Below are 15,751 nucleotides of genomic sequence, written 5' to 3'. Positions count from 1 at the left end.
TGGAAATACTGAGATTACAGACCATACCATTCCTACTTTAAAGGAGCTCACAATCTTGTTACGAAGGTAGGTGAGCATTAGGACCCTTAGAATGCAGCAGAATAAGTGCTATGGCAGAGGTATAACTGGATGGCTGTGGGATAATAGAGGAGGAACACCAACCCCAGATTACAGGGTTAAAAAGGCAATGCAAAGCAGAAATAGAGACTTGCAGCCGAAACTATTTGAGATCACACGAACAAAAGATGAAAATTAAACACAAATTCGGGACCCTATGGACACTTAAGTCTAAAAAATGATAGCAAAAACTCAAAGAATGGTCAGGAAGTTACAAGAACTCAGAAACACTGTCAAGAGGAAGCAGTCAACAACTTTATAAACATGGGAAGATCTGCAGAATGTGGACACAAATGAAGCTTGAGTTTTACATTTTAGGTTAGTCACTAATCATTTTAATGACTGCAGCTCCAACAGAATTATTGTCATACCCATTCTTCCCTTCTCAACTTTGACAAAGCTAGTTCTGGCTGTCATTACCTCTTGCCGAAAATCCTAACTCATCTTCTTACCTCTGGATTTTCCCCTCCCCAATGCAGCAGCCTATACAACACTAATCTATCTTAATTTTTTTTAAGATTTTATTTATTTATTCATGAGAGACGCACAGAGAGATAGAGAGAGAGAGGCAGAGACACAGGCAATGAGAGAAGCAGGTTCCATGCAGGAAGCCTGATGTGGGACTCAATCCTGGGTCTCCAGGATCACGCCCTGGGCCGAAGGCAGGCACTAAACCACTGAGCCACCCAGGGATCCCACTAATCCATCTTAAAATGCAGCTCACCTGCTTTAAATCCTTCACTGGCCTATCATTATCTACCAAATTAAATGTAATACCTAATAAATGTATTCAGGTCTTTTCACAAATGGCCCCACTTTAGCTTTTCAATATTATTTCCATTTTCCTTTTTATATACTACACTTTGCTAAACAGTTGTATAATTAACATTCCACCAGTTATATTTAAACAATCACTTCTTTTTGCTGTCCTCAGACAGAACCCACACTGGAAAGCTTCTCAATTTGAAGGAACATATTCCATAAACATGAATTTTAACCACACCCTACCTTGATTTTTGAGCTCTTAGTAACAAAGGATATAAAGGGGGAAAAAACCACAAATGTAATAAAAGATATATAATACCTAGGAATAGAACTTAACAATGAATGTCCGAGACCTATATAATGAAAACTTTAAAACACTACAGGACTCAAAAGAAATCTGGAACATAAGGAGGCTCTCTGTGTTCATACACAGAGAAGAGTTAGCATCTTTAAGCTATCTCTTCCTCCTAATTTAAACCAAGTAATTCTAAAGTTCACATAGCAAACAATATCAGAAAAACTGTGAAAAAGAAATAAAAAAAACAATGAAGGGATTAAGTCCAGACAGTAAAATATAGTCTAAGTATTCAGTAAGACCACACACTAAAAGAAAAGGGAAAAAAATATTCAGAAATGAAAGTAAAGGGCAGCCTGGGTGGTTCAGCGGTTTAGCGCCACCTTCAGCCCAGGGTGTGATCCTGGAGACCCAGGATTGAGTCCCACATCACGCTCCCTGCATGGAGCCTGATTCTCCCTCTGCCTGTGTCTCTCTCTCTCTCTCTCTCTCTCTCTCTCCCCCCTCGCCGTCTCTCATGAATAAATAAAATCTTAAAAAAAAAAAAAAGTGAAACTAAATAGACATGAGAATTTGTTATATAATAATCACTCAGGAAAAGGTGAACTATTTAATAAATACATGAAGGCTACCAGATAGTTATTTGGGGGAAAAAAATGATACCTATAACACAATGTACATGCAGATAAAATCCTAAGTGGAGCAGAGTTGTAAATATAAAAGAATAAAACAAAAATAATGGAGAAAAAAACATGATAGAGAAGTCTTTTTTAATAACGGAGTCAAAATTCTGTTATAAAAAAAGAATTCGACCACATTAAAAACAAAAATCTATATATCAAAAAAACAAACAAAACAAAACAAAACAAAAAAACAGAAGCCCAAATCAAGACAAGGACTAATCTCCCTAATGTATACCAAACTCCCACAAAGTTTAGCAAGAAAAGGCTAAAATCCAGAGGAGGCCAGCCTAACCACTCTGTTGGTTCTGTGTCTCCCTTCAGATTGATGTGTAGCCCCCAATAAAGCTTTGCATGTGTCTTTGGGGGAAAAAAGGAGGAGTGGGCTAAAATCCCATAGAAAAATGGGCAAGGGACATCAACTGACAAATCTCAGAAGAGGAAACACATTTTTCTTAAACATGTGGATAAACACAATCTCACTCAGAAGAGAAATACAAATTAAAACTAGTTAGAACACACCCATTTTTCACCTACTGGAGTAGCCAATATAAGTTTGATAAGAATGTTAAGACTGCAGAACTGTGGAGGTACAAAACAGCAAAATCCTAGGGAGAGCAATATCGATCAGTATTATAAATATATATACTCTTTAACCCAGCAACTTCACTTCTAATAATTTATCTTAAGGTTATATTTACACCTGTCAAAATTATAGCTATATAAAATTATTCAGGGCAGCCCCGGGGTGTGATCCTGGAGACCCGGGATCCAGCCCCGGGGTGTGATCCTGGAGACCCGGGATCGAGTCCCATGTCGAGCTCCCTGCATGGAGCCTGCTTCTCCCTCTACCTGTGTCTCTGCCTCTCTCTCTGTGTGTGTCTCTCATGAATAAATAAATAAAATCTTTAAAAAAAAATTATTTGGTGCCACACTGAATGAAAAAGCAGAAGAAACTAGAGTGTCCACGAAAACAGTAATTAGTTCAATAAATTATGGTATGGCCATACAAGAATAAACTATGCCACTATAAAACAGAACTGGAGGGCTGGGGGGAGAATGAGGCCTTAAGATTTAATCAGAATCTTAAAATTTGTCATAACAGAGAGCATCAACATAAAACCAGCATACAGAGCTTTATTTCATGAATATCTAAAAGCAGTAATTATGGCCGTGATGTAACATTACGTTAAAAAGTTGAGAATAGTGTATATTCTCCTATCTGTACAAAAGACATACATTTATAACTATATACATGTATTTACCAATATATCTTTTATATTGACATATGTACACAAAAACATCTCTAGAATTTTTCACAAGGAAATAAAAAAAGCTATTTGCTGGGGCTTGGAGAACTTAGTGGATGATGAACAGAGGCTGGAGAAAGATACTTTTCACTGTATATTTTTTATGTTTTTTTTTTAAGACTTTATTTATTTACCTAATAACAGAGAGAGAGAGAGAGAGAGCACAAGCAGGAGGAGCGGCAGGCGGAGGAGAAGCAGGCTCCCCACTGAGCAGGGAGCTTGATGCAGGGCTCCATCCCAGGACCCTGAGATCTCGACCTAAGCTAAAGAAAGATGCTTAACCAACTGAGCCACCTAGGCGCCCCAAGTTTTGATTTCTTAACATAAACAAGTGTATAAATACATCACTAATTTTTTAAAAAGTAAGAATATTTAGGGGTGGAATTTTGACACACTACCTAAATACTTTGTCACAGAAGTTACTCTAACCAAAAAAATGTTCACGCTGAGAATGTCTACTCATGTAATCACTGACTTTACTACCATTGCATATAATAAGTGTATTTAAGAAGGCTCAATTGAGTTCCTAAAGTTATAAGCCAGAGTATGAACTTCAAAGTACTTGAATCCATTCAATTTCTAAAATTAATGTTTCTGATTATTAGCAGCTGTTTTAAAATAAATATTTCAATCTATTCAGAAATAATATATGTGGTAAGCACATTTTTTAAACCACAATATGAATTACTTTGCTGATTAAGCTAAAAATCTAAGCCAAGTACCCAATTGCCCATCTATAACAGACTAGAATTATTTTCCATAAATTGGCTAACATACAAACCCTTTAATAAAGGGCTGAGAATTACAGTGTTTTGCAGCATAAAAGAACCTTCTCATTTCACAGAATTTCCCAAGGTGGTGCCACGTAAGAGAGATGAATTTATTGTACCCAAATGTTCTGCTTCTAGTGTGTTGCCTTTTCTACTATACCACACTTCTTTCTACAATGGCTTACTTGGAAATCTCTCAGAGCTGCAAGGGGTTTTCAGGGCTAAGCTTTGGAATCCAAAAGTCCTCCTATCAATAAAAATAAATATCACAGAAACAGGACAAACCCTTCACAATTTTATAAAACATATACTTGGATGGGTGATTCTAATAATAAAAATATTATTAAATCACTATAGTACATTATTCAAACCACATCTTGAATTATGCAACAGCAATGCCAAATTAAAATATATTATTGCTAATATTACATATAAAAAATTAACCTAAAAATTAAGGATTATGACTTTCATTCTAGATGAATTTTTATGTTTCCTGCCTGTATTTCTTTTTTTTCTTTTCTTTTTTCTAAGGTTATTTTAAGTAATCTCTGCACCGAAGGCAGGGGGCTTGAACTCACAACCCTGATATCAAGAGTCACATGCTCTACTGATTGAGCCAGTCAGGTGCCCCTACTGCCTTTATTTCTCAACTTTATTTTCTTTAACCACTTAACCTTTTTAACCTTTAATTTCTTTAACATTACATTTACTGCTAATGCCAAATCATATCATTTATATTTCAAGGAATATTTTTTAATATTATAAATGTCATTTCCAACGTATGTAACTGAAATGCCTTATGTTCAACTGATGTTAATGTTCAATAAAGAATGTCATATTTAAAACGCTTTCTGAAGGGCACCTGGGTGGCTCAGAAGTTGAGTGTCTGCCTTTGGCTCAGGGTATGATCCCAGGGGTCTGGGATCAAGTCCCACATCGGGGTACCCACGGGGAGGCTTGCTTCTCCCTCTGCCTATGCCTCTGCCTCTCTCTGTCTCTCATGAATGAATAAATAAAGCCTTTTAAATAAATAAATAAATAAATAAAAAGCTTTCTGAATTACTAACAAAACCCAAAGCAGGCAAATTAGAACAGGCTAAATATCTGGAAAGGTAGTTTCCATTATTTACATTTTATCATATTAAAATCTAAAACGTTTCCTTCTTCCTTCTAGTTTCATCCAGTAAAATAAATCCAACACTGTTTTCCTCTAGCCTTAATAACTCATGTGCAATGGTAAGACAAATTACACTACAAATCATATTCATAAACATTCATCAATGACTGTATCACTGTCATCTCAATGTAACCAAATCTCATTTTACTCAAATTCAAAAACATACAAAGACATAAATCAGAATGCTCACTAAAATATTAGATAAGGTAATGTACGGGTGCTCTGTGGCTCAGTCAGTAAAGTGTCTGACTCTTGATTTCCCCTCAGGTCATGATCTCAGGGTCATGAGATAGAGCCTTACAAGGAGTGTGGAGCCTGCTTATGATGCTCTCTCTCCCTCTCCCCAACTCCACACGTGTGCTCTCTCGCTCTCTCTCTCTAAAAAAAAAAAAAAAAAAGAAAAAAAGAAAAGAAAAGGTAATGCAGACACTTACCTACATAATGCATATTAAGAGCCAAATACTTATACTGGAAAAGAGGGTTGTTACTGAGGCTACTTCTTTGGATCTGCTGGAAGAAAGAGCTGACATCCCATCTGTACAGGACATCCAACAGCATGATGCTTGGCACCCTCAGGGCCACATTTAACACTGCCTCTAGTTTTTCCTTTGCAGCCATGTTTTTTCTTGGAGCAGACCTAAAGTTCAGGAGACATAACAGATAAAAATAAGTCACCTCAAATAGCTTTTAGGTATCCTATGAATCTAATGCATGGTCACATACTATACAAAAACTACGTAACAATTTATAACTCTTTAGCCACAACTACTACTTCCAGATATTCTATTCATGAAATAATCCTTGTATTGAGTTTTCACATTGACTCTTTCAGGTCTTCCCAAACTGAATCAGTATTAAGCCCTCAAATTTATTTTTAAAAAGCTTAACTCCAACTCTAGGCACTAGCAATAAAACACCCTAATAATACTATAGCTTTTATCCAATTAACTTGAAAGAAAAAATTCACTCCTATAAAACTGAGATTTATGTAGCTCTTAAAAAAAAGTAAATTTTAAGTGGTTATTATAGGAAAAAGCCTAAGCTATTCAATAAAAATTTGGTAACTGCACATTTAGTTTGCAACATCTCACAGTATATCCTTTTCCTTACTGCTTACAACCAGAATTGAAGTACTGAATTTACATGATATATATATAATTCAGAGAACTCATGATACAGGTAAATAAAACATGGTTTGCAATACTGTTTCCTTGAACCATTAAAGTTAAACTCTCCATCTGAAATTCTCATAATCTGCCTTCAAAGTGGGGAAATAATGCTCATCAAATTCTTCCTGTGATTCACAGATATGCTGGCACAGGGAAAAAGGCATTGGAGTCTGCAGCCCCGGTCTTTGCTCAGCTATTGATGAGTTGTAGGAACAGAATTAAAAAAAATAAATAAAAATAAAAAGGAAGGAAATGAAAGATCTCCAGAACAATTTATTATTTAAAAGGACTATTCTATGAAACACTGCTTTATATGATAGAGCTTTAAATTAATCCAAGGAATTATGAGAATAAGGTAAACAGAAGTGGGTTAAAGACAATTTTAAGAGTAATGATAATTCTGGATTGTTGGCTCTAACAATATCCTTTTCAGAATTTTGCTGAGAAAGCTAAAGATATTTCCAGCTTTGGCAGTAATTTCAGACATTACAGGACAAATGAAAACATTTATTTCTGAAGAAAATTACAGTGACAGATTGCTATGCTACGGTTAAATATTTGTCAGTATTTCCATTTTACCCTAATTTTCATAGCTTCTAGCTCAGTTAAAAAACAAAAAAGGAGCTCAACTTGACAAACCATTATTTTAAGTTTCTCAATCACTGAAAAACTGATCCATTGTATCGATCATTGAGTTATCATATATCATTCTCATTACTCAAAAGTGATATAACCTAAGACTGCAGAGTTAACATTTTCATAAATAAATACTAAATTCTAATTACTTTAAATAAACAAAACCACTTTAAAATTTTTCCTACATAATAAAAAAACACTGTGAAAGAATCCTAACCACGTAGTTGTGTCCTACGGGGAAAAGAAAGATAAAAACTCTATAATTGACATTTATTGTAAATTACAGCATTCAGGAACCTCAATTTCTCACAGCTCATGATATTATTAAATTTTTTTAAAATCTTAAGAAGAAATACACCAAAATATCACAGTAAGGCCAAGGGGATTTTTATTCCTTCTTTTACTGTTTGCCAAATGTTGTAAAATACCCATAATTGGGACCTAAAAAAAGAAATTCCTTGTAGAAAGTGTTAATACATCTAAGCTATCTATATGACTTAAGGAAATATACAAAACCTAACTACTCACTCAGGCGGTCAAATAAATAACTTAGTTTGGTTTATTTCAAAGTACATGAATAGGTTTTTCTCACAAGCCACCAGTCATGCGTGAAAATCATCACAGACTGAGATAATATCACCAAGAGGCTTTATATTATAATGGAAAAAAGTTAACACTCTTCCTATAATGTAGAATCCAATATAAATCTCTATTGTTTTTGCAGGTACTGCTACTGAGTTAATACTTGTGGTCCATTTTTATTTCATCTGACTAGGAGCCTTCCTCTTTTTAAAAATATTTTGCTATTTTTAAATGTATCCACTTGTTCACCATTTTTTGTAACTCTCAAAAGGGTCAAGCAAAAAAAAAATGTAAACAACCAATCCTGCATCAGAAATCAACATCTGGACAGCTTAGCAGGACAGGGTGGGACCTCCCTAATTTTTATGGAAGATTATCTCTATTACAAAAGAGGGCCGGGGATCCCTGGGTGGCGCAGCGGTTTGGCGCCTGCCTTTGGCCCAGGGCACGATCCTGGAGACCCGGGATCAAATCCCACGTCGGGCTCCCGGTGCATGGAGCCTGCTTCTCCCTCTGCCTGTGTCTCTGCCTCTCTCTCTCTCTCTCTCTGTGCGACTATCATAAATAAATAAAAATTAAAAAAAAAAAAAAAAAAAAAAAAGAGGGCCATTAGCAGGAGGGTACAAATTCTTTCTCAATTACCACCATTCCACCTCACAAATGGAACAAAACATAACAAAAAAGGTCTTGAGTTCCTATAGCTCTCAATACAAAAGAATATCCAAGACGATCCCCAAATTCTACTTCATAGTAAACCCAAGATTCAAATGTCTGAATTAAGAAGGACCTTGGATACAATGAAATATGCCCACTTAATAACAACTCTAGGGACTCCTGGGTGGCTCAGCAGTTGAGCCCCTGCCTTCTGCCCAGGGCGTGATCCTGGAGTCCCACATCCAGCTCCCTGCATGGAGCCTGCTTCTCTCTCTGCCTCTCTCTCTCTCTCACTCTCTCTCTCTGTGTATCTCTCATGAATAAATAAAATCTTAAAAAAAAAAAATTCTACTGTTCAGTAAACATTTATTTCTGTATGTGAGTGGTATTTTAGCAAGTCATTAGCAAGCAGGCCCTGTATTTGGACAAATTCAATATATGGAAAACCAAATCTAAAATGGTACCTACAAAGGGCACCTGGGTGGCTCAGTCTCAGTTGATTAAGCATCCCATAGGATTTCAGCTCAAGTCTCAATTTTGAGCCTACTTAAAAAAAAAAAAAAATCTAAAATGCTACCCACAAAAGCTGTGGGGAAAAAAATTAACACCCCCCCCCCGCCCCCCGGCTAAAACTTGATAATCTTGAATCTTCCTAAAGTGTAAGTACCACATGATTGGGTGATCACCATCACAAATAAATACTGCAGGCTACAATCTGGCACCACACACAATTTAAAATATCGTCTAAACAAAATGTGGAAACATTTATCTTGTTTAAAATCACTGAAATAGGGCGCCTGAGTGGCTCAGTTGGTTAAGTGTCTGACTCTTTGTTTTGGCTCAGGTCATGATCTCAGGACTCTGAGATGGAGCCCAGCATGGAGCCTTGTCTCAGGGTTCCCCACTCCATGGGGAGTCTGCTTCAGATTCTCTCTCTGCCTCTTCCTCTGCCCCTCTGCTCAGCTCTAATAAATAAGATAAATCTTTAAAAAAATAAATAAAATAAAATCACTGAATCACTCATGTTTGCCAAACCACACTATTAAAAGCATGAAGTAAAAGTGGAGATTTATCTCCTGGGGGAAAAAGATTATTATACTTCTATGATGCTTGGTTCAAGCCTAACTTATCTTTTTCTGAGATTTATTATCAGAGCTAATGAGCATATTCCAAGTCAGAGGAAGCTTAAAATTCTCTTAAAATCAAAACAGTATCAAATAATCCTCACAAATAAGCAGAGGAACTGAACGAAAATTTAAAGTCCTTACTCTCCTAAAGCCAAATATACGTTATTTCCTGCCTTGTACAGTTACACAAATTTTCTCCTCCATGAAAGATTTTTTTTTTCCATGAAAGATTTTTATATTGCCTCCTTGATACGTTAGAAGAACTTGGAAAGTAATATGCAAAAACTATGTCTCAGCAAGTAATATAAACTAAATGTGACTCAAACTTAAAGATGTTTTACACAGTGGAACAGCTTTTAAAAAAAACCTTTCCAAAAACAGCAAAAAAAGACTCAACAAATGCTAACCAAAAACAGGGACCACAATGATTTCATTAAATGACTTTCCCAGACTTGGAAGCAGCAAGCACCACTTACACAGTAATGTCCTGTACAAGTATAACGTTGCACAGTTCACCATTCATATTTGTGGGTTAGGAAACACAGGAGTCTCATTCTACACATTCCTGAAAACACTGCATTTTGGGTTTTGAATATGAAGAAATCAAACAAATCATCCTGAACAATTCAGAAATCATATACTTCTTTAAGTCATAGTTTGTTGAAAAATTATGTTAAGAAACACAAAATCTGATCTTACAAAAAAGAAAAAGAAGGGTATTCACATCTAGATAAAACGCCTTAAAAAAAAAAAGGCAAAAATCAGAAAGTTGTATGACCAAATTTTAAATTCAGTACAATAGAAAATTTAAGGCTGAAACTTTCTACACTTTTTTCTCCCACCAAAATTTAAAAATCATCATTTTTTCTTTGTCCAATCCAATGGGGAAAAAAATTCCACCATGGGCTAAAACCGATATCTAGAAAGGTTTTCTGGCTGTCCATATGTTAGGACGGTGAGCCCTGCAAATATCAGAGGCAAAACTAGAACCTAAAATCGTAGGTAAACTCAGCTCAAAACTGAGATACCCGGGAGGAGAACGCATTTCTTACATAAGCATTGGCACATGTTTTAAATATAGCTGGTCCTCCCCACTCCCACACTATTCCTAGCTAACTTTGCATGTATGATTTCCACATAAACTACTAGCAATTCTGTGGTTTCTCGATATCTCCAAAGTGGCAAAGACATGGAGTCCACTCTGAATAACCGGACCATCTTTCAACACTTGAGGGGATAAAAACTGCTCTCTCTGCCATTGGGCCCTCAGCCTGGGTCACGACTGCAGCACCGACAGCTCATCCTTTGGGCATGATTCAAGATTCAGTAGAACGGCACGGTCCGTATTTTAAAAAATAAAAAGACACACAGTCCTCTCCTTTCCTTTCAAACTAGTTTCCTGTTTACTGCAGACTGCGATGCAAAGCCATCCATTAATCTTTGATGCCTTCTCACTGCAAAGCCCCCTTCCTCTCTCCCGGCACCTCCTCCCCCACCCCGCCTGCTGATCTCAGCTGCGTTTGAACTATAGTAACCCCAACCCAGCTCGACGCAAAGCAGGCAGCGCAGCAGCAGGGCCGCTGCCGCCGCGGGGCTAGGGGATTACGTTCGCAAAAACTCTGCCAGTAGAGAGGCCCGTGCCAGGGAGCTCCCCTCTTGTCTGGCCAAGGGTGCTGGTCCCGCGGCGCCACGCACCAAACAAAAAGCTTCCAAAGAAAGATGCGGGAGAAGTTCATCATCCCCGAGCAGGAAGGGGACTCCTTCCTAAAGGGAGGGCAAGGGTCTCGGGTAGAAAAAGCAGAACAGGAGTAGGCTGGAGAAGGGATGGCAGGCGAGAGAGGAAACGATGGGGACAAAAAGGAAGGGATGGGGAGCGCTCTCACGGTAAAAAAGGACAGATGGGATGGAGAGCAAATGGGCCCCCATTCGAAGGATGGCTTGGCAGGCCTCTCTGCGCCCCCAAGCACCCTCAAACCGCATAGGAGGAGGAAGGAGGAGACTGAGTTTGGGGCCTGCGTGGACCAAAGGAGGAGAAGTCAAAAGAAAAATGGGAGGGAAAGCTTGGAAGCAAAGTGGACAAAGACGCAAAAGAGGGAAAGTTGGAAGTGGAACTGCAAAAAAGGAGCTGGGAAGCAGCAGCTAGGAAAGAGGCAGCTCCCGAAGGGGCTTAGACACAGCCTCGAAACGGGGTCCTGGGAGGCGATGGGGCAGAGCTGAGAGGGGGCATCGCTGGGACGCCGCGGGGAGGTGAGGGATGCCTCCAGGAGGGTGGGGAGTCGGGAAGGCGGCGCCCAGCGCGCGGGGGCTGGCGGAGGGGCCTGGGGGGGTCCGGGAGCCGAGCACAGAGTGGGAGAGGGCCGGCGGGGAGGGGGCGCGGCGGGCACGTCGCCGACGCCGGGAGGAAGTAGGGAGACGAACCCGGGCAGGGGTGAAGGGGGAGAAGAGGAAGGAGCGGGCGGAGGGCTGGGGGAAGGGCGGCGGGAGGAGGGGAGGGGGAGGGGGAAGAGAGGGGAGGGGGGCGGGGACGCGCCGCGACCAGACCGGGCCGGGGGGCCGGGGGGCCGGGGGGCCGGCGGCGCGGACGGCTCGGTCACCTCGGCTGTGGCCTCCCTCCCCGCGGGGAGAGCCGCCGGCGGGCAGGCGGACTCCGCAACTCCCCGGCTCTCTCGCCCGCCCTCCCGTTCTCCTCGGGCGGCGGCGGCGGCGGCGGCGGCGGGGGCCGGGGCGGCGCGGCTCACAGCGGCGGTTCTTCCGCGCCGGGCCTTGGTTGCAGCGTCTTGGGAGGCGGCGGCAGCGGCGGCGGCAGCGGCCCGACCCGTGCGGTCACCATCGTCCGCGGCAGCAGGCGCTGCGGGCCGAGCCCCTCAGCAGCCGGCGGCAGCCATGGCCTACTGCGCTCGCTCCTCCCGCCCCCGGCGCTCTGCGGCGGCCGCGGTCCGCTCTCGCGCTCTGCGCCTGCGCGCGCCGCGCCCCGCCCCCGACCCCGACCCCGACCCCGACGCCGCACGCGCACGCGCACGCGCCGGCGCGCGCTCCCGCGCTCACTCACAATCGCACCGGCCCGGGGCTCCCCGCGCCGCCTCTGGTACGTGGGCGGGAGACACGCGGCCCACGCGGCCGGGCTCAGGCAGCTATGGAGACGCGTACCACGCCGACACCTGCACGCGCACTGTGACACGCGCCATTCTGACACACGTGTGCTCTCACACTCCCCCGACACCCGGAGCCGCACGCGCTCGCACCCACACTCACCTGCCGGGACCACGTGGGAGGACTGGAGGGGCTGATCCTCACGGTGCAACCGCAGTAGCAACGATGCCGGCATTTTTTTTAACTCCCTCGCTGACTGGACTCGACTGTCAACTCCATGGCGTCGGGAACCAAGTCTGAGATGGCTCAGCAATGCCTAGCACACAACTGGGGCTCCTTACGCCTCTGTCGAATAAGTGAGTGGATGCATCAGTGAAGACGTTCACGGGTTATCCCTTGATTTTAAATTTCCGCCCCTTGGTTTAAAGAATTTGTTCAAGGAATTTTATTGTATGAAATTAAATGGTATTTGTTTCGTTTGGTTCAAGGGTCAAAACAGAGATTAGTGTATACACCCCGTTCCCAAGGTCAAGGAGGCTCAGGCTCGGTTGTTTTCTCCCCAACTGACCAGCCTTCCTACCCTAAATGTTAACATCTTTTAGGGCAGAAACTGTCCCCCACTTCCCCAAACAAAGCCTGAGGCACGTCGCGTGTGCGCAGAACAAAACAAGAATGTTGCTAGGCTTCTGAGCTTTGCTGCACTCCTCATTCCCCAGTTTTTCTAGGGCCTCACGACTCTCCACAAATCCCTCACCCCATCTGCCTCCTTTTTCCCCGGGGAGAAAAAACAAAAACAAACAAACAACAACAACAACAACAAAAAAAAAAACCCTACACTGTTCCTTGCTGTGTCTTTGGTGAGTTCCTGGAGATGGAGATCCAGTCGCTACTAGAAACCAGTCTGGCCTTTGATGTTGGCAGCGCAGTATGTACACAGAAAATACACACCCAGTAGTAGGTAAGATGTTGCAACTATACTAGATCATCCTGGAATTGTGAAACCTCCACTTCTGCATGCACCAGAGAAATTAACCTACTCCAGTCTAGATTTCTGTGTTGGGGGCCCCCCTTGGAAATTCAAGTCTGTCTTCTGTGCTTTAAATAGTAAACCTCCAAGTCCTCACAACCTTCCTATCTTGCTAAAATTGTAAAAGCAAGCTCCACCTTTAGCAAATATAATTCCTGGACGTATCATTCAGTCAGATTTAGAGGAACTTTCTTTCCACTAGTTTGACAGCTCTATCGAAATGAAGTTTTAAAAATTTCTGGGAAGTGTGTTCATAACTTTCCATAGACACCTTTCATCCTGGTGCCTTAGACTACTTTGGAATAACCAAGCCTGATACATGATAGAGCAGCAGTTTTATGAGTCTTTTTATATATAGTCTGGTAAGAAATTACAGAGGCCACATGACTAATGACTAGAATAGAAAAGTGCCCAAGAAAGCAAAGCCTTATTCTTTGGTTTCCTCCTCATTTTAACAACCTTACTACTGACTCAGGCAAAAAAATGTAAGGTCAGAAACATTGCAAAAAGTCAAAATCTATATAACCTTAAATTCTAATTGGTTTTATTTATTCTTTTAGGGTAAATTGCAGAATCTTGAAATTTTCCTTTAATATTGTTACCAGATTTATGTTTTGTTTAAATGGAGGAGAAGCTTACCTCAGCTCTCAAGTTTCCTTTTTTAAAGGAAAAAAAAAAAGGCTTCAAAATCCTATAACCCTCACTAATAATAAGTACTCCAGACTTGTAAAAGCAGGAAAAAATCACATGTCTTTTTCACCTTTGAATTTTACAGTAGCTGCCTATAAATGCTAAAGCTCAAAACAAGTAAAGAAAATTACTCTGGTAATGAAAGGGTTACTGCTATTATATTGCTGCTAATCCAGTTTTGGGAAAGCTCCACATTGCCAGATGCAGGTAACTGAATAAAACTAGAAAGAAAAAAAAAAACAGAGAGAAGAACTGGGGGTGGGGCTATAGAGAAGATTGCCGAAGATGGCCCAAATAAAAAGCACAGTATAGAAATGACTTGCTAGAGGCACCCAACTCACCCAAAACAGCAAAGGTCAAGAGTAAAACTTGTAAGTACCTGGAACCAGGCTTAAGAAAATGCCCAAATGCTACAACCTGGCCATAAAAGGAATTATCTTCAGGGCTAGAAGGAAAGAAGTGGAATGTGTATGATGGTGGGAGACTGTTTAGGACTCCAAAGGTTATTCTCCTGTTCTCTAAGTTTGGAAAAGTGCATGTTTGTTACAGCCCTAGTTATTCCAAAAGACTAATGCTTGAATGCCTTATAAAACCAACTATTGGGCAGCCCTGGTGGTGCAGCGGTTTAGCGCCGCCTGCAGCCCGGGGCGTCATCCTGGAGATCCCGGATCGAGTCCCACGTCAGGCTCTCTGTATGGTGCCTGCTTCTCCCTCTGCCTGTGTCTCTGCCTCTCTCTCTCTGTCTCTGTCTCTATGAATAAATAAATAAAATCTTAAAAAAAAAAAAACTACTGCTAATAATCCCATAGAAATTGTCCTCTGTTGCAAATCTGCAGATAATTGATAGCCAATTCACTATGCCTTCTGGATCCAGAGATAAGAGCTCATATAACAGGGATCCCTAGGTGGTGCAGCGGTTTGGTGCCTGCCTTTGGCCCAGGGTGCGATCCTGGAGACCTGGGATCAAATCCCACGTCTGTTTCCCGGTGCATGGAGCCTGCTTCTCCCTCTGCCTGTGTCTCTGCCTCTCTCTCTCTGTGTAACTATCATAAATAAAAATTTAAAAAAATAAAATTTAATTTAAAAAAAAAAGAGCTCATATAACAGACTTCAGGTAATGGGGCCCAAATCCAAAAAACTCAGATAACCAACACTAGAAATACAGGGGAAAGGAGGCTTATCATATATTCAATGTATTTACTCATTTTATTCCTATGGGCACCATGAGGTTTTCTCTAATTCCAAAATAATTAACTTTCTTGAGTAGAAGAGTCTAAATGATATATAAAATTTAATTCAACCTGACTACCCTCATGATTTGATTTTGAAAGTCAATTCTAAGAGGAAAACTGTAGTCTTCTTAGGCAACATGGTTCAGTAAAGAGAAATTAACTCTTTTTTAGATATAATTGAAATAGAATTCATATACCACACGATACACTTCTAAAGTGTGCAACTTAGTGCTTTTTAGTAGATTATCATAGAGTTGTGAAACCATCACGCAATCAACTTAGTACATTTTCATCACCACCTCCTTTCCAAAAAAAAAACCCAAAATACAAAAACTCTCTTTCCCTCCAGCCTTAGGCACCTGCTAATCCTTCTGTGTCTTACAGATTTGCTTATTCTGGACATTTTATATAAATTAAGTCATACAAGATG

The 15,751-nt window shown here is 40.9% G+C and overlaps 1 protein-coding gene across 1 annotated transcript in view; it reads right to left on the bottom strand.

Moving 5' to 3' along the window:
- The window catches only part of RNF145 (ring finger protein 145), a 57,867-nt gene extending 45,663 nt beyond the window's left edge, over positions 1-12,204 (bottom strand). Inside the window, exons 1-2 of the mRNA XM_072756732.1 lie at positions 11,877-12,204; positions 5,549-5,751 (exon numbers count right to left, since the gene is read on the bottom strand). Of these exons, the coding sequence (XP_072612833.1) occupies positions 5,549-5,732 (184 nt within the window). The 5' untranslated portion in view covers positions 5,733-5,751; positions 11,877-12,204. The remainder of the gene's footprint in view (positions 1-5,548; positions 5,752-11,876) is intronic.
- Positions 12,205-15,751: the final 3,547 nt, after the last annotated feature.

The sequence above is a fragment of the Vulpes vulpes genome, chromosome 4, assembly GCF_048418805.1.
Source record: "Vulpes vulpes isolate BD-2025 chromosome 4, VulVul3, whole genome shotgun sequence".
NCBI classification, from domain to species: Eukaryota; Metazoa; Chordata; class Mammalia; order Carnivora; family Canidae; genus Vulpes; species Vulpes vulpes.
The sequence above is the reverse complement of the archived record's forward strand: the minus strand, read 5'-3'. Positions and strand labels throughout refer to the sequence as shown.